This window comes from Rhinolophus ferrumequinum, chromosome 26 (genome assembly GCF_004115265.2).
Source record: "Rhinolophus ferrumequinum isolate MPI-CBG mRhiFer1 chromosome 26, mRhiFer1_v1.p, whole genome shotgun sequence".
NCBI classification, from domain to species: domain Eukaryota; kingdom Metazoa; phylum Chordata; class Mammalia; order Chiroptera; family Rhinolophidae; genus Rhinolophus; species Rhinolophus ferrumequinum.
In genome coordinates, this window is record NC_046309.1 from 10,297,038 (window position 1) to 10,323,224 (window position 26,187).

The window sequence follows — 26,187 nt, forward strand, 5'->3', positions numbered from 1 at the left end:
CCTAGACTTGGGGTACACAGACTGTACCACGGAGGCAGTGCGGTATATACTTTTCCTTATTTCCTTGGGAGAACTCTGCATAGAGGTCTCCCATCTGTGGCTCCTCCAATTTTGATAGAGCAAACCATATACCTTGCAGAAGAGATTGTTTCCTCATCGCTAGTAGCATTTTACTGTCTTACTGGGAGATAATACCAAAAAGGATTGTACCAGGATTGGTAAGATGACGCTGATGGTGCTGATTAAATAACGTGACATCTGTGACTCTTTCATTTAGAGGCACCTTGTTTATGGAGCTAAAATGAGGTGCAGCCACATGGGTGAGAGGTACAGCCTCTCTTCTATAAAGTAGGAGAAGGACCCTTATGAAAGGAGAGGTGCAGGGGGACCAGCATGATGCCTGCATCACAGGTACAGTCTCAGGAAAATCCTGTATGAGGAGAGAGCGCATGCAGAGGTTCTCTATCTGGAATTGGATTCCCTTGAAAGGACTGCGTGCCCCTAGGAAAGTGTGTATCCCCAGGGATTTGGGGAACCCAGTTGAAGGTCACTGTGCTAATCCAGTCTCATGGATGAAGAAATATCCTGGGTGGCTGTGGGAGATGGAAGGAGCCATGGAGTGGCAGGTTTTTCGAAACCACATTCCTGAGCCGAGGGTGTGTGCCAGTCTCAAACTGCCTGGTTGGTGGAGTAGCTGGCTCTTGTAACAAGACATCGTCAGTTTAGAAACTACAGGCTCTCCACTCTTTGCCTTTTGTTTCCAAGCAACAGCTTTGTAAACTATATTTACTGTAAGTTTTGTCTCCCTCTGCTGGCATAAGTCATTATTGCAGACTACTTTCCTGCCCATTGATGCTAGATTTTTAATGCTAGAAAGACGTGAGAGATCACAAAGTAAGCCATTGATATTTTAACTCATCTATGTATAAAGTTAGCACAAATACGCCAAAACCTTTTGCTTCTCCACAGTTTCTTGTTAAAATAACTCCTTAGATGGGTTTACCTTGTGTCTTTTGAGCACAGCTTGACGAGCAGGGCTTGGGTTTGCATGTGACCCCCCTGCTGGGGAGACCCTGGAAACAACTATGTACATGCAGTTTATTTTCCTATACTCTGTACGCTCGAATTAAGGAAACTGTTAATACTCACCCCAGGCACTTTTAGTGTCATCAAAAGTGGTGTCCCACCTTTACTGTCCACATGTCCATATGCTTCGAGCACCTTTCCTGGCTTCGCACAGACCCAGCCGCTGAGACCTGGACTCGGTGGTTGCAGGATGTGGTGTTGGCACCCTGTACCCCCACAGAGGGCTCCTGCATCTGCCAGTGTGAGAGGTGGACTTTTTCGAAGACCCCTCTCTCCTTCATCTTTGTGCCCCCGTTACTTCTGTTGGCCACTCCTTTCTAGAAATCTTTATTCTCTTGGTTTCTGTTACACTGAAGATTCCCCACTCTTTTTTGAAGTCACCTTCTATTTTTCCCTGGCTTCTTTTTTGTCCTCTGAGCCCTGAACGATTCGATGTTCTCCAACGTTTTATTTGCAGGCTGTTTTCATCTTTAAAAGTCTCGGCCCCCCACCGTGTCACCTTCTGTACAGATGCTCTCAAAGTCACATCTCCAGCCTGAAAGTTCCCCCAAGCTCTTGTCCTCGACTCGAGCTACGTGGAGATGCTTTCCTTTGGAGCTTTTTTTGTCACCTCAAACTAAGCATGTTTAAAGCGAAAGCTGTCCTTTTATCTCCTCAAGGACTCACCTCTTAATGTGACTTCCAGTGCGACTGCCACCCATTGCTGGCTTCTTTCTCTCCTTTGCCTGTCTCGTCTATTTGGCTTCCAGGTCCTCCTGCCTAGTTTCTGGAGAGCTGTTTGTTCTTTCCCATTTCCATCGCTAAGATTTGGGGCTCAGGCCTTTGTCATTTCATGTATGTGGTAGTATTAGGCCGTCTTACTGGTCCCTTTGTGACCTGTCTGCTTGGATTTTAGAAATCTGCCTCTTTGGAAATAATTTAGTGGTTTCCTGCTCTAGAAGCTGGCATTTGGAGTTGTGGACATACAGGCCGGCTTTGTCTCACTCCCCTACATTCTGACCCTGCTAGTGCAGCTAATGGGATCTCTTCCCAGACCTCACTTGTTCTCTGTCCCTGGCATGAGCTAGAACACACTCGGTGTAGCTGCCTCTTTTTATCTCCAAGTTCTGCCTGTCCTGCGAGTCCTGGCACAAGTCCCCATGTCTCTATAAAGAATATTGCGCCCGAATATTCTGGGCCACTCTCTCCAGAATTGCACAGCACACACGTGGTTATGCTACTATGACAGTGGGTCAGGTATTGTCTTGTGATGTCTTTCGTGTTACGGTCTAGCTGTGTCATCCTTGCACTCCTCTTGAATCTTTCCCAAGCGTCTGTCTTTTCTGCAAACTCGAGGTAGAAATGGCGCCTTGCACACCGTTGACCTTTGAGAGATGCTTGTTGAATTAGATGGGAGGAATTGGGGGCACAGTCTTGAAGTCAGACGTTGGCATTCACAATCTTGCCAGCCCTCACAATCTCTCTGACTGTCCTCAGATTTCAGATTGTCTCACGTGTGTGTGCGCGCGCGTGTGTGTTACAGTTGCAGATCCCCAGTGTGAAGGGCTTCGATTTTGCCAAGCAGCATCTGGGTCAGCACAATAAAGACGACATACTGATTATTCACGAGCCAGCACCGCTGCCCGGACCTGTGAAGGACCACACCACGCCCTCTGAGAATGGAGATGTGCCCAGCCCCAAGGCCAAGGTCCCCGCCAAGAGCATCCGCCACCGAGGAAGGTTCGTGTTGGGCTTTCTGGGTTGCACTGTATCCCAGAGCATGTTTCCGGTTTCCGTTTGTCAGTTTCCTGTATCAGGGGGGCTCACTGATGGTGAGTACCGCCTGAGTCTGCAGCCTAGACGATGACCACAGCTCGCTCCACGTCAGCGAACCTGAGGGCTCTTGATCCAGTCTAATGGACTCCCAGAGGAGGCTGTCTGCTTTCTTTCCCAGAAGCGTTTAAGATTATGAATCACTGTCGGCCCTGGTTTGGTGGACCCCTGGGACCCGATCAGGGATTGACCAGCTCGAGTGTATATATTCTGGGGTGAGCGTGCTCATCCCTCTGGAGATGTTATCAGAAATAATGTCTGCAGAGTGCACGGCACAGGATACACACCAAGAGTGGCTTTGTCTGGCCAGTGGCTAGTGTGACTTCATCGCTGTCGCTGCACGTGACCCTCAGCCCGTCCTTCTGTCTCTGCTTGATTTTTCTCTGGCTGCCTATATTCTCACCCTGGTTAGTGTGTTTGCGTGGACTCTTCACCGCCTCCTCCCTGCCCAGCTCCCCAGTCCCAATTTTAGTTCCATCCCTCCTTTTAAAGGGAAGCATGGGGGGATCTGCTTGTTCACATACTCCCTGAAAGTCCCCCGTCACCCTCGGATCCTGGGCGAAGGGCTACAGCTCTGTGAAAGAAGACACAAGTTCAGAATCAGGTTTATTAAGTTGACTTTCGATCAGAGCATAGACAGGCTTTGGAGATGGAAGCCTTAAATTATCAACCTGCCTTAGAGCTCTGAAGACTCCCAATCCTGATTTTCTGCTAAGAGAGACAAAGTGTGTGATCATACATACCAACGTGTGAGATGGTGTTATAATTTCGGACTTCTCAGAAAAACCTACCCTGTAGGGATTCTGGCCTAGTTTTAAGAATTGAATGGATGTTAGATCGGGATCTTTACAAAAGAAATTGAATTATGTAGAGAGGTGTTATTTATTGAATTATCATGCAGGCTAAGAATAAACCAAAGCCTTAAAGATTATTTAACATGTCAGTACAATGGTGGACAGTCTTTTTTTCCTCCCTTTGTAGTCTCATCCTAAACATGTAGTCACAACATCTCAACAGCCTGCACGGTTAATATAATATTTTCTCATCCCTCACGGGCACCAGAATGTGTTAGCATCCCACATTGCCAGGGAGTGCAAAGAGAAGGGGTGCTAACTGGTTAAGGGTTTTTACTAGGCTGGTGATACCTGGCTTCCAGATACTCTTGCTTTTCATGTGTAGCATCAAGTCTCAGTGGTGACTACTGCCTTTGTGTTGTAAATGTAAGCTTATTCCAAAGACCTGGAGTTCTTTGGGGTGACTGTAGGACACCCCTGGCTTCCTAGGGATCCTGCAGACCCAGTTCACCCAGAACCAGGCCTGAACTCCAAATCCTGTGACCTAACTCATGCCTGACTCGGAATGTCCGTTCCGGGCCCTCAGGGACTGTCCTCCAATCTGGCACCTAGTTTCCTAGCATTTGTTGAAATGGCGGAGCCATTTCACACGCTGTGTTTTGCTGTCTTCAGGGAATAACTGTACACTGTCACTGGGGCCCTTGATATTGTGCCACGAAAGAGCGTTCTGGGTCATTTCAACCAGTTTTGCCTGGAAGCCTGACGTCCACTCCCAAATGAATGTGACCTTGTCCCCCGCCCCTTTGCTTTCGTATTCCTAACGTGTACATTTGTTTTGTGTCTGCAGAGTTTCCCCCTCAGATGCTGACTCGACAGTCAGTGAGGAGTCCAGTGAGAGGGAGGCCGGAGACAAGACGCCAGGAGCAGTGAATGACGGCAAGTCCCACAGAGCCGCCCAGAGCGATCTGTGACTCTTCTTGCTCTCCATGTTAGAAGTAGGAATTATGAGGTTCCAGGAGACTAGGGTTTTGCATTCTTCAAATGCTGAACTTTAAAAAAAAAAAAAAAAAGCCTGTGCCGTGGAATATTCATCTCTCGTATGCTGAGTGTCTCAGATTTGACTGCTACCGTCCAACATTGTACTGGTGTCTGCCTGGAGGCGGGGGACCGGGCTCGAGGTTAGAGATTCCTGGAGGTATGTGTTGAGGTTGATAGCCACGTTCCCTTCTAGTTTAGAATCCTAATGGTTTTCCTCCCCAAAGAGCGAGGAGGAATCGAACTAAAACCTGAGTCTTAAAACTACCTCCAGGATTCAGTGACCTCAACATTCAGTTATTTCACAGCTGTCACTTTTAGAAAGTTGTGTATTTATCAGAGATCCAAGGGCATTCTATTTGGTCCCAGATCTTTCTTTCAGCAGATAGTTCAGTGTGATCAGATGGTTTCGCATATTTGTGTTTGTAGTCTGATGCTCTAGGTTCTTAGACCAGGTCCAAAATGAACTTGACTCCCATTCGATAAAGTATGAGCGTGAAAACTCATGCCTTGTAAGAAAACGAGGCCCACAGGTCTTACTAGACTTAGCAGCTTTTTTTTTTTTTTTTTTTTTTTTGGCATGATGACAAGGTAGCTTGGTTTTTGTTGAGTAAATGTGCTAGTGCAGCTGTTGTATTTGCTGGAGCTTTATTTATATTTCAGGATTGTGTTTCAGTAATGCAAAGAAAATTGGGATGCCTGAGGATATTATTTTTAATAGTAATGTTTATACTGAAATTTTTCATCACAAGTTTCTCTGTACGAAAATGCAGTACAGAGTGAACCGTGTACTATAAATGAACAGATTCTGGACAGAAGCAAGAGGGCCTGTTCCATTACTGTCATGCTTGTGACCTTGCAAGTAATTCCGTTGGCCCTTTTGGGGCTCCTGTGGGACTCAGCTAGCTGGTTCCTGAGATTTTTTCCAACTCCTTCTAGTTGTTTTATTTTTGAAGTTAAAGCAATACCCCCTTAGAATAAGGGAAGAGTTTTTTTCTTCGGATCCAATTTCACAGAATCTTACAAATTACTTAGCACCATGGTAACAGGTACACTGTTTCAGATAGGACTGAAATCTAATTTTGATTCTGGGAAAGAAATATTTGAGGGAAAAAAAAAATCAGCTCTGGAGTTTCTCGACTTCTGTTACTTATCTAAGAAAATCTTGCTTTTAGTTCCTGTATTTAACTTGTTACTGAAAGAATGATAACCAGTATATTCTACATGGCTGACAAAAATCAAGTATAACTCGCAACATATATTCAGAATCCCAGTAGTAAGCATGTCAGTTTTGGGACTGAGAGGTGATGGTGGAAAGAGACCAGTGGACTAGATATTCTTGTGAGTTTTAGAAGCTAAGATGTCGCTGTTATGAAGAGACACTAGAATCGGTACATTATTTTCATACTTTAGAATGATGGGTGTCTCACTACAGATATCTATTAACTGTTAAAACTTTGTTTACTTCTTTAAAGCTGCAATGCTGCCGCACAGGCATTTTATTGCTTGCAGAGAACTCAGTTAAATACCCTATAAAAAAGATTCTGAGTTCATAAGCATAGTTTTTGAATTATTTTGTAATTCACATAAAAATCCTCCTTTTGTGGCCAATCTTGCTGAAATACAAATTAATGGAGGCAGGAGCTTGCTTGAGAACCATTCTGGGACCCTCTCTGCCAGGTTGTCCTGGGACCAGTGTTTCCTCCCTGCTATTTTGACTGCATATAACATTCCAGTGTTTCAAGTAATTGCAGAGCATCCGTTTATAAAATAACTGAGATCATAAATGATAAATCTTATCTCTTCATTAAGGCAGATTCCCAGCGGCCTGTTTGAGGTAAAATTTTGTAAACATAGTTGAAGTGACTAGTCAGTCATGGGTTCATGAAATGTTTACTAAATGCCTGCGATGGATTAGGTGTAGGGATAGGATGAAGAAGAAATACACGGGACCCTTGCCTCACAGGGTGTTAACCTGGGTCACAGGCATTAATAATAAGGCGGTTTGACTTTATTTACCTAGAGATGATGAAATAATATTTCTTTAAAAATGTTCTATTGCTTGGGCATTTTAGTAATTCAGATTGCCCTTTCCTCTGCCATTCTCTGTTGTTACATTCTCCTGTATGTAATTTCTATCATTATTTTTTTGTTTTTATTATATTTGTAGAGAAAGGTGTTTTAATCTAAAGTCCCTCCTGGCCTTAAGGCAGGATTCACGGCATTAATCTCTGTGTATCCATTGTACTTTCCATTGGCTATTATTATACAGGTAGTTTTTTAAAAACAAAAACAAAAAGTTCATAAATATGTATTATATATAAACTTGTGTATACACATTTTAAGAAAGGGAAACTGTATTAAAATTGTAATAATATATACTGATATCAAAAGATGACTACCAGTCACATTTGACTTCTGCAAGTACAAGAGGTGCTCAAAGTGGTTGCCATCAGCGTCCAGACACTTCTGATTACAGCGAACTACTGCTTGAGCAGCGTTGACCAAAGTGTCCACTTCTATACATTTTTTTGGCACGCTCGGGATATATGACAAATAACCCGTTTTCATTCTTTTAGAAAGGCTGGGTTCTGGGCAGTGTGTAAGCTTGAGGGTTTTCTGTGCATCCTCTCCTTCTCCGGTTGCAGTTGGTGAATTATAGAGCAAGGATCCATGACCACACCTGGGGGGTGGGATGGGGCGTAGACAGGAGCCAATCACGGGCCTGTAGTTCCATGGTACCCAGGCAGGCAGACGGCACGGGGTAGGGGAGGGGGGGGCTTTCTTCCTTTGCCCCATTTGTATTCCAGCCACTTGGAGCTCCCTGCCACTCTGCTCTTTTTACCATCATGGAGGAAGGTGATCTCACCTTTAGGTATCAGTAGTTTAAGTGCTATTCTTTGTGACATTTGCTGTCACTTTGTACGTCTGAGTTAGCAAGGCCAGCCTATCGGCCAGTCTATCTGGTGAAGCTAATGATCTCCTTTAGGCCGTGAGCCTGCAATTTGAGTCGCTGCCACTGGATGAACGGTGGTGCTTGGCTGTGCTCGCATCGCACAGTCAGGCTCCCTGCAGACCCAGGGCAGGGGAAGAAAGCCTGAGGACAGCCGGAATCCACACGACTGTGCCTCCTTGCTAAGAGAGATGATGTTCATTCACAGAGTTATGTATATCATCTCTAGTCACTGGGGACCACACACAATTATAATTCAAATGGAGAGGAGACACAAAGACTTACATGGCACCCATGTGCGTTCCTTGTATCAAATATCAGGACTGTTTCTCACCGCTTTGCTAGTCTATCGTTTTCTACACGGGAGAAACCTCTGTATTTTTCACTTGTGATTGAGGTTTCAAACCTCAGGCTTTTGTTTGAAAACAGTTTCTGCAGGCGCTCAGTCCTTCTCTTGGCCAATTGAGTATTTAGTTCAAAGCAGCGTCCAGAGTGCGACTTATCCGAAAGGGGGACATCTGTGAGCTGTAGAGCTGTTTGCTCTATTCAGCCCCTTTTCATCGCTCTGCGTCGCTTTTTGCCTTTTTAAAATCAAAGTGCATTAGGATTATTTCTACTGTAAGAACAGTACTCGTTAGAGAAAATCTTCATTACAGATAATGGAAGAAATTGGAGGAAAATCACCCTTTATACCAAGATTTCGTCTCTGTTATCATTTTAAAGTTTCTCTTCTTTTTTTTCCTACACATTAAAAGTTTTTTTTTTCTTTCCTGAAGTTCTGATTACTTTAAAAGATTCACTGTGGTAACATGCATGCCATCAATGTACCTTTTTAACCATTTTTTAAGGGTACTGTTCATCTCTTTTTAAAGTGGCAATGAATCTCCTCTAGGCAGCAGCCTTTTTTTCTTAGGCCTCTTCAACTTAATTTTCTTCCTGTATCAGAACTGAAAAGCCAGACATGCTCATGGTTAGTCAGCACATGTCTGTACTGCCGGCAACGGAATTTCTCGCTCTCCAAATGAGAATGGAAGTTCAGAGCGGCTATAATCGTTTCTCTTAAAAGTTCTGTCAGTTGCTGTTGATTAAGCAATTCCACATTCCTCCTTTCCTTTACCCTTTCTTAGCAAAGACTTTGAAACCCCCTTAGACAAAACGGCAAATTTTGGCACACAGTGTCATAATGATTTTCATATCTTGTCTAACAGCATTTGTAATCTGGAGTAAGGGTGAGGGAGGCAATATTGAACCCAGGCGATTTAAGCTCAAATAGTGACATTTCAAGGCCTCTGCCACAGAGAGGTGATGTGTGTTTTTGTTTAGGCGCCCATCTGAGGATTCTTTAAGGATTAATCCTTAATTTGGATTTTGTGTGTGTGTGTGTGTGTGTGTGTGTGTGTGTGTGTCTGTGTATGTATGTGTATTTCTTTGTTTATTCATTTGACTTTTCCTTCTGTCCCAGGGCCCCCACCACCCAGTTCAGGGAACGAGCAGCACTCGTCGGCCTCCATCTTTGAGCATGTGGACAGGGTGTCCCGCTCCTCAGAGGTCAGTCGGCGGGTCCCCAGTAAGATCCAGCTGATTGCCATGCAGCCCATCCCAGCACCTCCAGCTCACCACCCCGTGCTGGCCGACCGAGTGGCAGAAACCAACAAAATTAACAAAGAGGTACTGGTTTTTATTAAAAAGTATATTAATAAGAAGAATGAAACCTTACCTGCCAATTTGATCAATGCTTAAAAATGAAAATTAGTGTCAAAAGGTTGCCATGTAATGGTATGAGCTGCTGACACGTATTTTTCATTTTAAATATATACTCTTTTTTTTAAATGTTTAGATCAGATATTGTTCAGAGGTGTGTTGGCAGATGTAAAGAGAGACCTAAGACTGCTGTCCTTAGAAAGTCTTGTTCTGGCCTGTCGCTGGTGTTTAGGAAGTTGAATTTCAGAAAAATTCCCACCATTTTCATAACAGAGTTGCTCATCGTGCCTTAACTGTACAAACAATATGATTTATCCTGAATATCTGCTTTCCATCCCGGAGTCTGGAATTTTGGCACATGCCTGGTAGAGGAGGCCTGGATAACCAGCCCCCAGTAAAAATCCAGGATGTTGAGTCTCTGATGAGCTTCCCGGTAGACAGCATTTCACATGTGTTGTCACAGCTCATTGCTGGATGAATTAAGCACAGCGCGTGTGACCCCACTAGGAGAGGACTTGGAAAGCTTGTGCTTGGTTTCCTCTAGACTTCTTCCCATGTTTCATTTCCCTTTGCTGATTTTCCTTTGTATCCGTTTGCAGTAATAACTGGGACTAACGGCTGACTCTTGTGAGTTCTCCTAGTGAATCATTGAACCTGGGGTGGTCTTGGGTCTGTAGTAGACTTTGTGACCCCCTGAAAGATCTGCTCTAGCTCCAAGGATCTAGACAATTCTCAGTAAAACTCTATTCCAGTGAGTCCTGAGAGAGTGAGTTCGCTCTGCTTCCCTCCTGAGGTGTTGGGAACCAGAAGACGAGCCAGGTCACTGTTGACTTGAACTTGAGAGATTTGACCTGGGTGGGCAATGAGTGGAATGAATGCTGTTTTGGACGGCACATAAGGCAGCTTCGTGCCTGTCTGTTTCCCACCTCCAGGAAACACCTGCTGCTGTTTTGAGTTCTGCCAGGTTGAAGTAATAAGTTATTGGTAGGCTTGAGCCCCCATCCCCGCTTTAAAGGGGATCCTTAAAGTGGACCATCTTATAGACGTCTTCTCAAGAGTTCTTAAGAGTTTCCCCTGTCCACACCTCATTGGTTCCTTGCCATTCACGTGACCATGGGAATGTGTACCCTGGGTTCAGGGTGAGTGCTGCTCCTTCTTCTCAGTACACAGGAGCCCGAGCCCTTCACGGCCCAGTCCTAGCCTGGTCCTGTGTGCCTCTGCACTTGCCACGTGTAAACGCCCTGCAGTGGGCTTTCCGTCTGGAGAAAGAAAGAGGAGAATGCGCGTTCCACGCTCGTAGCCTCACCACCTGATAGCCTGCATCTCCGTTTTTTTCCTTCTATTTTAAATGCAGTAGTGGATGCATACATATGATTAGGTAACATATGTATTGATCATAGAGCGTAATAGTAAAGTGAAAATCCAACTTAAGAACTAGAGTGTCATCAGTGGATGCTTCCTACAGCTCAATTGAAACGTTTTCTTAGTCGGAGGTGCTGGTCCACCTTCCGAGCATATCTTGGTCTTCGTGGGAGGACCTCATATTTTAATGAATAATGAGGTCCTGATAGAGTAAGAGGGGCTTTCTTAATTCTCCTGCTGGTCAGTTGCTGAGAACCTCATGCAAGTGACTGTGCTTCTCAAACAGTCTTAAAGAGCTTTGGGTTCGCTGTGGCTGAGCCTGGAATGTTTATCTTACCTTGGCCTGCGGTCCTGCTCTTGCCTCCCAATCAGAGTCCCAGCTCGGTTTCCCTTCTTCCTCTCTGTCTCCATCTTGCTAAGTGCTTATAGGACAGTGGGACGCGCCTGCTGAAAGCCAGTGCCTCTCAGTCTGCATTGCACCACAGTACAGCAGAGCTGTCCCTCCTCTGTCACCCATCACCTCTGCCTGGCCCTGCTCCTCACACGCTCTTTCCACACCCTTCCCCCTTCAGATCTTACTCCCTCTTCACGACCTAGCTCTGGCCCCACAGAGCCAGTGAGGCCAGGTGTCCGTACATGTGGATCCCCTCCTTGGGAAGGGGGAGGGTCTTGTGTCAGGGACCTTGGCTTGATGACACTAGATAATTATCAGTGAGTGGCTATTCTGTTGTATAATGCAAATATCATCTTTGAATCTGTCTTAATTTAAAATTCTCTAAAGCAGTCATTATTGGGTTTAAAAGTCTCTAAAGTAGTAATTGTTTATAGTAAACATTTTACTCTTTTTCTCAGGTCATATTATGTCTAGTCGTCAGTGTCCCTCAGTATCTTCAAAGTTGTCATTGTTGTCCCAGGTTTGAGTTATCTTTGTTGGGCTCTAGGGGCCGACGCCAGGACTTCCCCCTGACACAGACACACACACACACACACACACACACACACATACACAGAGGCGAGTTTGGGGTTACAGCCAGTGGGTGATGGCAGGTCCTCTGTGCCCCGTGTGGGTGTACCTGCCTTTGTCACACCCTTTGGGGTCTCCTTGGAGCCGAGGACAGCCTTCTAGAGTACAAGGAACGTGGCAGGAAGGCCTCTGCAAAACGCAAAATGAGCCTGGGTCCCAGAAACCTTCGAGCACTTTCCTTATGTCTGGTTTCTCCCGTCTCGGCCCCTCAGATTCAGACGGCGCTGCGGCACAAGTCAGAGATCGAGCACCATCGGAACAAGATCCGGCTCCGGGCCAAGCGCCGCGGCCACTACGAGTTCCCGGTGGTGGACGACTTGTCGTCGGGCGACACGCGGGAGCGACACCGGGTCTACCGCAGGGCGCAGATGCAGATCGACAAGATCCTGGACCCCACGGCTAGCGTGCCCTCGGTGTTCATAGAGCCCAGGAAGAGGTGGGGGTCCCAGGGCGGAGCCAGGCGGCCTCTGCTGTCTGGGCTGGGATAGGAGGGCCTGGCCAATGAAAACGGGTCAAAGAGGTTTATGCACAGAAAGGCTGTGTAGGCTGCTGGGGGGCTTTAATCCTCCGTGGGCAGCCACCTGTGTGTGGATGGGCTGCTCTCCTTCTGCCTGTACTTCCAGTTGCCTCAGACCATTTCCCTGGATTTTAATCTGTTTCTTCCAGCTCAGCATTCTGAAGCGGTCCTCACCCTTTCCTGCCCAGGCCAACCTCTCCCTAGCTTCCTGGGCCCTCCATCTCTTCGCAGTCCGCTCCACCCCACCCGAATGTCTTCACTTCCTATGCTCGGTCACCCAGGTGGATTGCTCATGTCTTGTGCCCCAGCCGCACTCAGTCTTGGTCTCCGGGTCTCCCAGACCCCTGCCCCCTAATGCAGAAGCATCTTCTTAAACACTGTGGCCATTTATGTCTCTCTCTGCTCAAAGCCTGCAATGGTTTCAGGTGGGGCCTGTGCTCCTGTAACAGGTGGGGCCTGCCTCTCGGTTCCAGCTGCTCTCCACCACACGGCAGCATAGGTAGGCCTGCCACTCCATTAGCTGGTGGCCTCCCTAACCCCGAAACTTCACCTGCATTTCCATTTCCGTCCTTCTTCACACCGTCTTCCCACATCCCTCCCGGTCTGCAGAGGCTACTTGCTCTTCAAGACCCAGCTCAGGTCCCATGTAGTCAGTGATGAATCCGTAGTTCACACTGATCTCGCCCTTTTCTGAATGTCTGTATAACCAAATAACGTCAGGAGTATATATTGCCTTGTATTGTTCTCTGTGGTTCCTTGTGTGTTACTGTAGTCTGCCCAGGTAGACAGTGAGCTTCTTGGAGCAGAGACTGTGTCTGGCACATTGTTTTTATTCTGTGGGGTATTTCCTACAGTGGCCTGCATGTCATAGGTGCTCAGGAAATACTTAGTGTTTAGCTGATACTGCAGTGGTAGGACGGCTTGTTTCCTATGAAGATAACCTCTTTTTCCCTCGTAGCTCCCGGATAAAACGTTCTCCTAAGCCACGCCGGAAACACCAGGTCAATGGCTGCCCCGGAGATGCTGAGAAGGACAGGCTCATCACCACAGACAGTGACGGCACTTACAAAAGGCCCCCCGGCGTCCACAACTCTGCCTACATTGGATGCCCAGTGCGTAATGCTGACCCTTCCTTCTGGACTCAGTGTTGAGGTGGCTTTTGGGGAGAGGAGAATAAGCAGTGGTGGCTGCTGCCGTGGGTGAAGCCAGTGGCTGGGGCTCCAAGGCCAGTTGGCTTGTGAGGTGTGTGGTTGAGGAGGGGATGGACCACGCCTTTGAGGGGAGATGTAAGTCAAGTAAACCAGGAGGCTGCTGGGTGAGCCCTCTGGAAGCATGTTTTCCCTTTCCGTATGCAAGCCCTCTTCTCTCAGGCTTGAAAGAACACTTTGTAAGGTTAATTGCAACACAGAAACATCCAGAAGGTTTTTCTTCCCCCCCGTCAGAGAGTTGTTTGGGTTTCTTGGTGGTGAGAGGGATATTGAGGCTTTTGTCTCTCCCTTCGGTTCTTGGAGTACTAAAAGGTATTGTATTTGCTCTATTTGCTACTAATATGTATACATTTTATTGTAACGGGAGAACGCACTTACTGGAAGTTAAGAATTATGGAATGAAACAATTCTTTCACCAGAAAGGGAACAGACAGAGATGTTTGAAGTGTAAAAGGCAGACATCGATAGCATTAAGACACACACACACACACACACACACACACACACACACATCATTGAGTAGGGAAGAAAGGGCCAGTATCTTTGAGGGGCAGTGAGAAATACAGACACAAAGACATCTCAAGACAGAGTGAGCGCCAGCTGCACCAACTCCCACAGCCCCAGGACACGCCGTGGGCGCCCACAGCCTTGCGTCAGGGTGCAGCCCTCCCTTCCTCCTAGAGGCAAATGTACACAGCCATCCTTGTTTCGAGAGAAATTAGCAAAAAACACATCCTCGGAGAAGGGGTTTGTGAAGTACGTGATCACTTTAGAGAGAGCTGATGAGCCAGCCACTTCTTATTTGAGTTTTATATTTTGTCTCCTAAATTACACTCCTTCCTAACACCGATAGATGCCAAATATAATTATGCAAATGTGCCAAACACCATATTGACATTGGGGCTAAATATTGAATCATGGTTATGTGACAGAACCAGGGTTTTCCTTGGGAATTGACTGTCTTTCGTGCCCCTCATACCTGCTCGTGAGGACTGGAGAGTTTCCAGGGAGTTGGCAGGTCGACAAATTAGATTGCTTTGCTCCTCGACAGGTTGAATCCAGTCATTTCTGAAGGCAGTGAAGGTATCCCTAAGGTAGGGGAAGCATCGCTGGCTGTTCTTACAGCAGATGGTGCTCTTGGGCTGCTGTGTTTTTGGACAGGCGGTTGGTTGTCGGGCCTCTGTGGTGTTTGGTTTGTCCTTGGGGAGGGCGGTCCCCTTGGCTTCTCAGCAGAGTCACACAGGGACTTCCAGACCTTGTCGTGTGACACTAACAAATACTTAGACTCCACTTTCTTAACCAGCCGGGCTCATTCTCTCAAAGGAATCTGCAGGGGGAGGCTTTTCAGTCCTTGTCCCTTCTTTTTCGTTGGATGATGGATGAGTTCCATCATCCAATTGCCATTGAGTTTTCTGTAGGGAATAACCTGTATTCTGTCTTGACTCTCTCCATCTTGCCTTCATGACCTTAAATCAGTCCTCTCTTGGTGGTCCGGACCATCCTTTTGCTCCTTGCTTTTTTTATTTATTTTATTTATTTTATTTTCCCCCCTTAGCAGAAAGCCCGGAGGTTCCTCTTCAGCTGATGGAAAGAAACCCTTCCCCGCAGCACACCACCTCAGTCAGCTGCTTCGCCTCCGATCGCTCTGTTTTTCTGAGTCCCTAAAATGAAACTTTTCCTCAGACAGACTTACTTCTTGCTTTCCCTAAAGATTCTGAAACACGTAACTTTCAAAGATCATGCCTTTCTTGGAACTCACCTTTTCTTGGGTAGTATTTCATCTTCAAGATTATACTAGACAAACATGTTTTTGAATTATCTTGATTTTTACACTTTTCCCCTCAAAATATTGTCTCCTTGAGAGCGCTTTTTTTCCTAAAGTGGGAAAAAAAATATGCCTGGATTCCTTGCAAACTATTTCCTACGCAAACTATGGCCTTCAAGCCAGATCCAGCCAGCTGCCTGTTTTTGTAAATAAAGTTTGGTTGGATCCCAATCATGCCCATTCATTGGCATGTTGTCTCCGGCTGCTCTTGCTACAATGGGCAGAGTTGAGTAGTTGCAACAGGAATTGCATGACTCACAAAGCCTAAAATATTTACTGTCTGACCCTTTACAGAAAATGTTTGTCAACCCCTGATCAATTTGTCATCCAAACCAGACACTAGTGAGAGTGAAAGGAAACTGTTAATTATTATACTGGAGCCAAGAGCCATAAGCTGAGATTGTCCTGGGCCAACCAGGATGTATGATCATGCTCTTACAACACTCTTATACTTGCAAAGGATTGCAGAGTAGGCACCAGAATACACCACCTCTGATGACTATAGGTGAAAAGGTTCCTGTGTATTTCTGAAGAATGACAGATGAGCATGTGGTGTGCAAAGGAAACAAACTCAATCAACAGAATTATCAGTCTGCGATTCAGGAGAGTGGAATTCAAATTCCAACTCAGGGACCCTGAGTCCATGTGCAGTTTTATAGATGACAGCGTTTCATTTTTTATTAAGTACCGTCTGTATGTGAAACACTGTGCTAGATGTTGGGATACAGAAAAATAAAGACCTCTTCTTGGCCTGCGAGTTCTGCCTGCCTTGAAATAAGGCAACAAGAAAGAGCAAGAGGCTCTAACGTCAGGGCTCTGTAGCCTTAGCCTTCTTGGCAGGACTTAGGGGGCCAGTGGATTCCAAGGGAACCTTCCTTTCCACCTTCAGAACATCTCTCTCTTGCTGTAAAAGTTAAAGCTTCTCCCAACTTATGACCACGAAGAGTGAGATTGGCAGTGACTATCGCTCTGGACCCTCCTTAAGTGTATATCTAAGATGTCACCCCCAGTGGAATCTCCATTTGGGCTATGGCTTCACATGTGGCCACACCACTTGCGTCGTTGTGCTACAGATAACCTGGTCCACTCCTGGAGCCACGCCAGGAACATCTGACCAGTAGGATGTGTTTCCAGACATGCTTTTCCGTTTCTCCACCATGAGCTCTTAGGTTGGTGACACACTACTGTCCATGCAGGCTTCCCTGTCTGCTCCTCAAGAAAACCAAGAATGGGGGAAGGACCTGCGTGTGGACCTTTTATCTACCCCATAAGGAATATAGGGATGCAGAGTCTTTCCAATGCTACGTCATAAACCAGAGACCCCCTTTGGGGCCCAGAAGCCTTACTTAGAATTCCTGGAAGACAGATGTCACTTCCTGGAACCTTTACTGGCATATTGCGGTCCTGGAGAAACAGATTTATAGGACCAGGGTGTAATGTACATGGGAGTGAGACCACCCACTCACTGTGGGGAAGGGGGGAGCACCTGCCCTATCTTAGGAGAGCGGCCGCTGCTCAATAGCCGTTTTTCTGTGGGGCAGTGAGGACCCGGGAATGCCTGAGCCTCAGAATCTGCCAAGAGAATCCAAAAATCTGAGTTTTAATACGAAATTTTCAGATTTTTAAAATAGTGGCTAAGTATTTTTTTTTTTTTGAAGACTGTGCGGGCCAAGCAAAACAGGGTCTGTGCGCTGTTTGTGGGTTTGCCAGCTTGTAGAATGGTTTTCTCTCTGTTGGGTGTTAAGCAGCTGCTACCCTGCAGTGTTTGGTGCTGGTGTGAATAACACCTGATCATCTGTCGGACAGACCATAGTCATTAGGAAGCATTTTCCAGACAGTTGGCTAAGGGTAAGGATGTGTCTACTGAACACTGTTTCTTTGTGAGGGACTCACTGATCCAGACAGATACGGGAATGTCTTCCTTACACCCTTCAGTAGGGTGATCCAAGCAGCAGAGCCAGCAAAGCAGTCTAGATAAAAGGCGTCCACCCTTCTTCATGGAGGGCATGGGATCACTGGTCCCCTGGGCAGAACCTCTTCCGTGGGTCAGCTGCCATAACTGTGATGTTTGGGCTTCTGGAGCCATGAAACTTGAAAGCCCTCTTCCATTGGTTCCCTGCTTTGTCCTTTACAGCTTACCTAGTGTATATGATGGCAATGTTTGCTCATGAGGCAGTATCAGGAAATAAGATTTAAAAAAAAAAATCTTAGTTGTTACTTATACCCCTGCCTCTTTGACATTGGGTATAGAATATAATTTAAACCTTTCTTGATGACTCATGTTACCTAGAGATACTGCCATTTGATAGTTTCTGAATAAGTAATTGTTAGTATTATATTTACTGCTGTAAACAGTTGTCATAACAAATGTTAAACTTTATACACATAACAGTTGTAATATGGTGGTGACTTTGAACTCTTTTGGGGTTTGTCTAGGGCTAGTCTTTCTTAATAGTTGGTAGACTGCTTCAGTTTTTGTTTTCTATATCTATGGAAAGTTGACTAGCCTTTTTAGTATATAGACTCAGATATCATTTTTGGTTGCTTAGGGCTTTCAATTTGAAAAAAAAGTATACTTCCGGGTACTGCAATGCATTTCAGATAGTTGATAGAGTTTTGCCAGACAAAGGATTGTTGAATGTTTTCACTTTTTTCTGATTCAAACTTTTTGCCTCCATGGGATGTAACGCACATTTTTCAGCTGTCATTTAAAAAAAATTCTTACGGGAAACCTTTTCCTCAATGTCAGTGAAAATTGTTAAATCCCATTTTGGTCCTAGATCGAGTTTTGTTTTCAGGGTCGCTTTCAATGCTGGTGTCTGATTGCTGTCTGCTTGGCCGTTTTCCCCACTGTAGTCTGACCCCGACCTCCCGGCAGATGTGCAGACGCCGTCCTCTGTGGAGCTGGGGAGGTACCCAGGCCTGCCCTTCCCCACCCCGCAGTACGTCCCGCCCCAGCCGTCCATTGAGGAGGCACGCCAGACCATGCACTCCCTGCTGGACGACGCTTTCGCCCTCGTGGCTCCCAGCAGCCAGCCCGGCAATGCTGCGGCTGCAGCCCCCGGAGTCCCAGCCGGCCTGCCTGTGAACAGCACCCCTTCCCGAGAAGAGAGACGAGCCACCCAGTGGGGGTCCTTCTACAGCCCAGCTCAGACGGCAGCGAACAACCCATGTAGCGTAAGTACAGGCCTTCTGGCATTCTCTAGTCTGGAGCCTGGTCGGTTGTTCCCCACGAATCCTTCCACCGCATTATACGAGCTGCAGCCGCCATCATCTCTCACCAAGATGCCTGCAGGGACTTCCTCGTTGTCCCCTGCCTGTGGTCTCGGGGGTAGGAGGTCAGGGTTGTGGCCGACAGGTAAATGCCGTTTATTGGCGTTGATCAGGCTAAGGAGCTGAGAGACCTACCCAGGATGATTCGTATGGGTGACAGGAGGGCTTGGAATGAAGAGGACATACCAGGAGCTTCTTCACTCAACCTTGAGTTCTCACTTTCCGACCTGAGCTTGTTTCCTGCTGGCCTGTACATGTTACTTACCTCTCCTGCTTTCAGCGCTCCTTGAATTGTTCTTTATAGGGGATGGACGAGCCTGATCTGCTAGGAAGCCTAAATAGTTCTTGGCACTTGGAAAAATAAGTTTCCCTTTATCTTCAGATTCAGTTCTTCCCTTTACTTCAGGGAAACTTTATTTCTGAAATAATTTTCTTACTCTCGTCAATTTATTGGAGGAAGAGGTAGCAATTATCTTTATATTGGCTCATCTTTGTTTTCTGTATCTACCACTTTATCTCTAATTACTTTAGATTCTTTGTCCTTTTTCTCTGCCTTCATTATGATTATCACGGGCCTTTTCTCTGTGACATTAATTTGACATTAAGCAATATCTTTTCTTTTTTTCTTGCTAGTTGATTTCTTAGAGCCATAATGGCACTGTTTTGGTCCTCAAATTATTTCCACAGTCTGCGGTCTCCCATTTCAGTTCATTCTGCTGTCTCATCCTCTCATCGTTGACTTAAAAACAAACAAAAACAAAGAATTGCCATTTGTAAGTTCTTTTATAGTTCAAAACACTTGTCGAGAATCTGATCGGTACTTTTATTTTCTTCCAGACGGGGTTCTTTGTCTTTTACATATGTTCCTTTTTTTGAAACGCGTATTTGTTTGTTTGCTTGTTTATTGCTGTAGTATGTTTGCCGAGTTGCCATGCTGATTCTTTTTGTCTCGTTCCAGGTCTCTCCTACCTTCACTTTGGTTTGCTAGAATAGGGGTAAATCACCTTAGTATTCTTTTTACCTTATTTGGGACCTGTTTCACTCTTGAGGATGGCTTTCAGTCCATGTTTCTGTAGCCCGACATCATGGCAGAAGGGGAAGGGCAGGGCCCAGTGGGGCAGGTCCAGTCCTCCTTGGAACTTCCACTCTGCTGTCTCTTTAGTGGCCTTGTTGCGTCTTCCGTGCCGGTACCCAGCACCCACCCACCCACCTGGCTGGAGTAACCGCATTCCTGCGAGCTTGTGTTCCTTCACACCCAGACTTGGGTGGGGCAAGAGTGGGTGGTCCTTCCTGCTTTTCCTTATATCCTATTGTACTATTTAGGGGCTCCTACTATCCTTGTTTTTCCTTACTTCCTCCCCTCCTTCCCTTTCCAGTACTGCCTCCTTAGTCAACTTCTCTCTCAATAGGAAGCTAATTCTGCATATTCTGGATATGGGGTTTGGAGCCACATCGTGTTGCCAGAATCGTTTGGTTTTTCCCTTGGTGACCACTTTTCTCAGTTTATAGCATGATTCTGCTCCTTTCTTGACTGGTTTGGTTTTTGCTGATGAATTTTAGCAGGAATTTTTGACAGATCTGTGTTATTTGCTCATTGTTCAAAGGTGTTGGAGAGGAATGATTCTGCGATCATGCCTTACTCTACCATCTCAACTAAGAATTCAAACACACAGTAAGATTTTTACGAATGCTGTTATTGAGCGGATTTCTCATTGTGGACTTTTGACGTCACCCTTATGTATTTTGGTGAGAATGACAACCACTTAATCTGGTGGAAAATGAGACTCATGGGTTGTATCTGTGAATACCTAGTACACTTTCAACGTGTTTATAAACTGGTCATAAAGATTCTGTTTGCTGCCGGGAGGAACCTGATCACTCTTTATTTGCTTCTTCTGACTACACTGAAAACCACAGGAATGTGGGTTTCAAGGTTTCTTCAGTTACCCCATAAACCTTTATTTACCATCTGATGACATTTCTCCTTTCTGCCAGCATAAGGATGTTAGTTATGCATTGATGAGTCAGACCACTTGATAGGTCGCATTTTCTTTCCTGAGCTAAGTTAACCACTCTGGACTAGCCCTCCCAGTAGCAGGTATGGATACCTGAGCTGAGTAAGACATTTACAAGCAGGCCCATCGCAGACTCCACCCACTGACTACCTTTCTTGTGCTGGTCCCCTGTGTTATACTGAATAGAATGAAGGGATGCATTAAAATGGGATTTTTATTGACATAGTTGATCGAAACCGTAAAATTCTATTTTGTCTCCAAAACTTTTATGCAGATATGACCCATTTAGAGTAAAAGCCGGCCATTCTGTCTGTGACTTTTTAAAAAAATTTTTTACTTATTTAAGTGTATTTTTCCAGGACCCATCAGCTCCAAGTAAAATAGTTGTTTCAATCTAGTTGTGGAGGGCATAGCTCACAGTGGCCCGTGTGGGGATCGAACTGGTAACCTTGTTGTTAAGAGCACCGTGTTCTAACCAACTGAGCTAACTGGCCGCCCGTCTGTGAATTTAAAAAAAAAAAAAAAGTTTCATTGGGGCATGCAGTCTCTAGAAAAATAATATCCCTTTTCTGACTACATTAGAGTTGAGTTGAAATGCCTGGCGCAATAATAAAACAGGTAGAGTGGACAGCTGTTTGCAACATTTCTTTTTTAAGTTTACCTCTTATTAGGTCTGAAATCCTGATAGGTAAACTGCTAAGCCTTGATCTCTTCTGTTTTATCTTGCGTGTGAATATGTTTTAAAAATCCAAACTGTCCTGAGAGCACAACGGCCACTGTGAATAATTTCCAAGTCTCAATTTCCCTTTAATTCTTTGGAGAAAGAATCGAAGCTTTTTTCCCTTGTATTCCTCCCTTCTTCCATACTCCCCTCTGGCCTATTGTACCTCAGTTGTGGAACTCAACAACGTCAAGGAACTCTCTCACTCTGCCAAGGGGATGGAAACAGAGAGGGTCAGAAGGTGGAGTAATTTGAGCAGTTTCGTATTTAATAACCCCTTCAGAACTCTACGAGGTGTAGAGATCATTCTGTCCTTTGTGGTTTAAGGAAATAGGCCCTGGGAAGTTGAGTGGCTTGGCCAGTCCGTCTGACTCCAGAGCATCTACGTTTTCAACACAATAGAAATGAAATTATGGGGGGGTGGGGGGTGGAATCGTCTGTTTTGGGGAACCATGGGCAATGTAGTACAGTGGTTAAAAGCATCGTCTTTGGAGTCAGAAGGGCAAATCAGGAGGCAATTACTTAACTTTACGAGTTAAGTAATCAAAACAGGTGGTGAGCACTTTTTTTAGTGTTACTTTGGGCCTGAGTTAGTGCGTATACAGTCAGTGCTTACCAAAAATACTAACTCAGTAAATGGCAGGTTAAAGAAAAATAAAGATCTAATATTAGAGCAGATCCAGAAGCCAGGCTGACTTAGTAGCCTGGAGTTGTTGTTTTTTCTTCTGCCTGTGAACAGCCAGTTGGTTCAAACTGGAGTTGGATGGACTCTATCCAGAGTTACTGTTCTGCTAAAATAGCTGATTCCAAAATAATGATTCACAGTTGTTGAAATGTTGAAATAGGAGTCCCACGTACGTTAGGGTTAAGATACGTGGATTTCGTGAGGAATGCAGCATAGGTCTGTTTCTTTAAATCTGATGCCATATTGTTTTAATCAAAGAGCACTTGGTTAGCTCAGATTAGCTCAAGTAAAGAGTTGATTGAACTGGGTGGTGAGTACACAGTGTGATATGCAGATGATGTACGCATATTATAGAATTGTACACTTGAAACATATGTAATTTTACTAACCATCGTCACCCTAGTAAATTCAATATAAAAAAATTCAATTAAAAAAAGAGGTGATTGAAGGATATGGGGACACCTATGGAACTTAAGGACAGGGACTATGGCCGGGCTTCCTGGGAGCCAGACAACTGTCAGAAACTGAAGGTTCCTGCTTCATCTTCAAGAGTCGTTCTAATTTCTGGTTCTTTATATCTTTTTCTTTTTACAACATGGTACTGCACTTGTGTTGTTTAGTTTCTTGAGTGTATTTGAATAGCTACTAGGCACCCATTTGAATAGCTACTGGGCAGTATCGAAAGAATCGCTTGTAATTAACGTGGCCACTTTGGCCTGTCTTTTTAGGAAAAGATACAGGTTTATAGCAAATAAGCCGGTAGGGAAGAGCAGGCACGGAAATCTGATTATTCATATTTTTACAAAAGGAAGAGAGGTCTAGAAATTAGTTGTTTTTTAAAGTTTGGTAGCCCAGTTCCCCAAACTGAAACTTCTGGCATTACTTAATGGCAGAATGCCCCAATAGCATGCTAACATTTTATGAGAAAATAATTCTCTTGAAAGTTGATCCCATAAACCTAAATTTACAAGTTTGCTGTTGTCACTTTCTAATAAGTATTGAATATTAATCTTTATCTTCTTTTGAATTTCTTCCAGAGATACGAAGACTATGGAATGACTCCCCCATCAGGCCCATTGCCAAGGTAAAGTTTTCAGGAGAAAATGTATTAGAACTTCCTCACGTAGGCTGTTTTGTTTTGTTTTGTTTTTGAATTTTGTACACTTATTTCTTTAGCTGGTATGAGCAGATGCAAAACTCTGAGTTGTGTGTTCACTTGATCTAACCAGAAAAGCAGGAAAAAAAAGTTGAAATTTGAGTTCTGCTTTCAGTAATGACAGACTAGATAATTTGCTGAGGCCAACTGGAAAAGTTAGACAAGGTTTTAAAATAAAAATGAAGCAGTATGGGGCCAAGATCTAGGAAATCTGGAGAGGTGAGCCCCGCCTTTGGGCCACTCGATGATTTCAGAGGAGATAGTTGAAAAACTGAGCAAAACTTTTGACAGACTTATGGGGCTAGAGAACAAGGATGACAGGCCCTTTTATACACCCAAAGGTTTTGGGTTCAGATTTTTAAGTTATATCCTAGAAGTAAGGGTGAATAAGTAAGTGGGTCCCTACAGGAACTAAAACTCAACTTTGAATTATCTCAATTCCTGATTGGATTGAGTGATCAGGCATTGTTAGTCTCTCCAGCTGCCTGGCGGAAACAAATATAATTCTCCTTTAGAGGAAGATAATGTTACACTAGGCCTCCCAGTATCATTATGGTTTTTGTACATATCAAACACAGAAACAGACACACAGAAACAGACACACACTACCAGACATAGGAAAAGAAAAGAAAATATGACTTAAAAAAATAAAAACAGACTATAGAAATGGAATTAGAAGAGATCCCGGTATTAAGAGTTATTGAACAGAGATTTTAAAATAATTGTGCTTAATGTGGAGTTAAGATCCATTGTACGGGAAGATGTAAAACTACTAATTTATGTTAGAGTGTAATAAATCAAAGAGTCTGGTGTCATTTTTAGGATAAGGTCCTAAAGAATGGTAAAAAATAATATCAAGATAGTGGGGAGAAATAAAATAATTTAAAAACAATCCAAAAGAAGGTAAGAAATATGGGAGAAAAGGAACATAGCAATTGGCAGGACATATAGAAAGCAAATATAAGATGGTAGATATCTAAATTCATATATATGAATAATTACATTAAATGTAAATGGCTAAACATTCCAATTAAAAGACCAAAGGGTTGTCAAATGGGATTTCAAAAACTACATTTGACTTACAAGAGATAAAAAAATATTTAGATACAGAAGGATATAGCAAATTTGAACAATATGATTAATCAACTTGACCTACTTTACATATATAGAACACTGGACTTGATTACCACAAAATACACATACTTTTAAAATACAAGATTTTAAAAAATGTTACTATATGCTGGGCCATAAGAAATTTAACAAATTTCAAAGAATTGAAATCGCTTAGAGTATATTTGCCAATTATAGTAAAATTACATTAGAAATCAACAACTAGACAAGCCATATATGTTTGCATATTAATCATGTATTTGGAAAGAATAATGGCTGAAAATTAATGATCTAAGTATCCATCTCAAGATGTTAAAAAAAGATCTAATTAATCCTAAAGGCAATGGAACGAAGGAAGAAAATAATAAAAATAAGAATAGAAATTAATGAAATATAAAATCAATACCATAATAGAGAGGATCAACGAAGCTCAAAGTTCTTTGAAAAAGCTAATAAAATTGATAAACCCCTGGAGACTTGGAGCGCTTGATCAAATAATCTGTAACATTATCAATATGAGGACATATTAATCTAGATCTTACAGAAGTTAAAAAGATTTTAAAAGACAGATTTAAAAAAGATTTTCAGACATTAACAAGATTTTATGAAAACATTTATGTTAATGAATTTGAAATGGAAAAATTCCTAGAAAGAGAAAACCTGAATAATCCTATAACTATTAAAGAAATTGAAATCATAATTAAAATTCTTCCCACAAAGAAAACTCGAAGCCCAAGTGGCTTCAACAGTGAGTGCTACCAAATACTCAAGGAAGAAAAGCTGCCTATGTAATATGAACTCTTCTAAAGAATAGAAAAAGAGAGAACACTCCCAACTCATTTTATGAAACCAGAGTAACCTTAATACCAAGGACAAGGCAAGAAGAACAGGACGTTTCAAGAAAGGAAACATTACGGTTCAGTTTCACTCATAAACATAGATGCAAAAAAATGTGAAAGTAAATATTAGCAGATATATCTCGCAATATATACAAATGGATATCACATCACAACCAAACTGGATTTATTCTCGTAATGCAAGGGTGATTTAGTATTTAAGAAAATCAAAGTAATTCACTACTTTGAGGAGAATAAAAGAGGAAAATCTTTTCATTTCAATAGATGCAGCATTTGATACTATTCAATACCCGTTCTTGGTAAAAATTTTGGCAAACAAAGAATAGACACAAACTTCTCTAACCTGATAAAAGTTATCTCAGCAAATATTACTTTAAAGTGAAATGTTAAAAGTTTTCCCTCTAAGAACAGGAACAAGACAAAAATGCCTACTTATATTACTTCTGGTAACAGAGTCCTGGGGATGCTAGCCAGTGTAATAAAGCACATAAAAGAAACAAAGATTAAGGAATTAAGAGAAAGAAATAATGCTGTTATTATTCACAGATGATATGACTTTGTATTAGAAAATCCCAAACTGTCAACACATAAATTGCTAGAATTCAAGGAATTTAGCAAGATGGTTAAATAGCAAGATAGCCAAATTACCAGGTAGCTGGACATAAGATCAGTTTACAAAAATCTGTTTCATTTATGTTTATGAGCAACAGACAGAAAATAAAAAAATTTAAAGATACTATGTAAAATAGCATTAAAAATATAAAATACCTCTGAATAAATCTAACCAAAGATATTCAAGCCCTCTAAAGAAAGCTGTTCATGGATTGGACAGCTCAGTATTTTTAAAATGTCAGTATTCCCCAAGTGATCAACAGATTCATTGCAATCTCATTAAAAATACCAGTAATTTGTTGGGTTTTCTTAATATGTGGAAACAGACAAGCTGATTTGAAAATACCAGGGGTGCCAAAAAAAATGTATGCAAAGGAACACTTTGGTCCACGTTGCTCAAGCAGTAATCAGAAGTATCTGGACACTAATGGTAACCACTTT

General features: G+C 43.6%; 1 protein-coding gene across 1 annotated transcript in view; it reads left to right on the forward strand.

The window, feature by feature from the left end:
* The window catches only part of KIAA1549 (KIAA1549 ortholog), a 104,120-nt gene that overhangs the window by 63,893 nt on the left and 14,040 nt on the right, over nucleotides 1–26,187 (forward strand). The window contains exons 11-17 of the mRNA XM_033098810.1: nucleotides 2,609–2,805; nucleotides 4,540–4,628; nucleotides 9,143–9,348; nucleotides 11,980–12,203; nucleotides 13,243–13,396; nucleotides 18,174–18,494; nucleotides 23,049–23,095. Coding sequence (XP_032954701.1) covers nucleotides 2,609–2,805; nucleotides 4,540–4,628; nucleotides 9,143–9,348; nucleotides 11,980–12,203; nucleotides 13,243–13,396; nucleotides 18,174–18,494; nucleotides 23,049–23,095 — 1,238 coding nt within the window. The remainder of the gene's footprint in view (nucleotides 1–2,608; nucleotides 2,806–4,539; nucleotides 4,629–9,142; nucleotides 9,349–11,979; nucleotides 12,204–13,242; nucleotides 13,397–18,173; nucleotides 18,495–23,048; nucleotides 23,096–26,187) is intronic.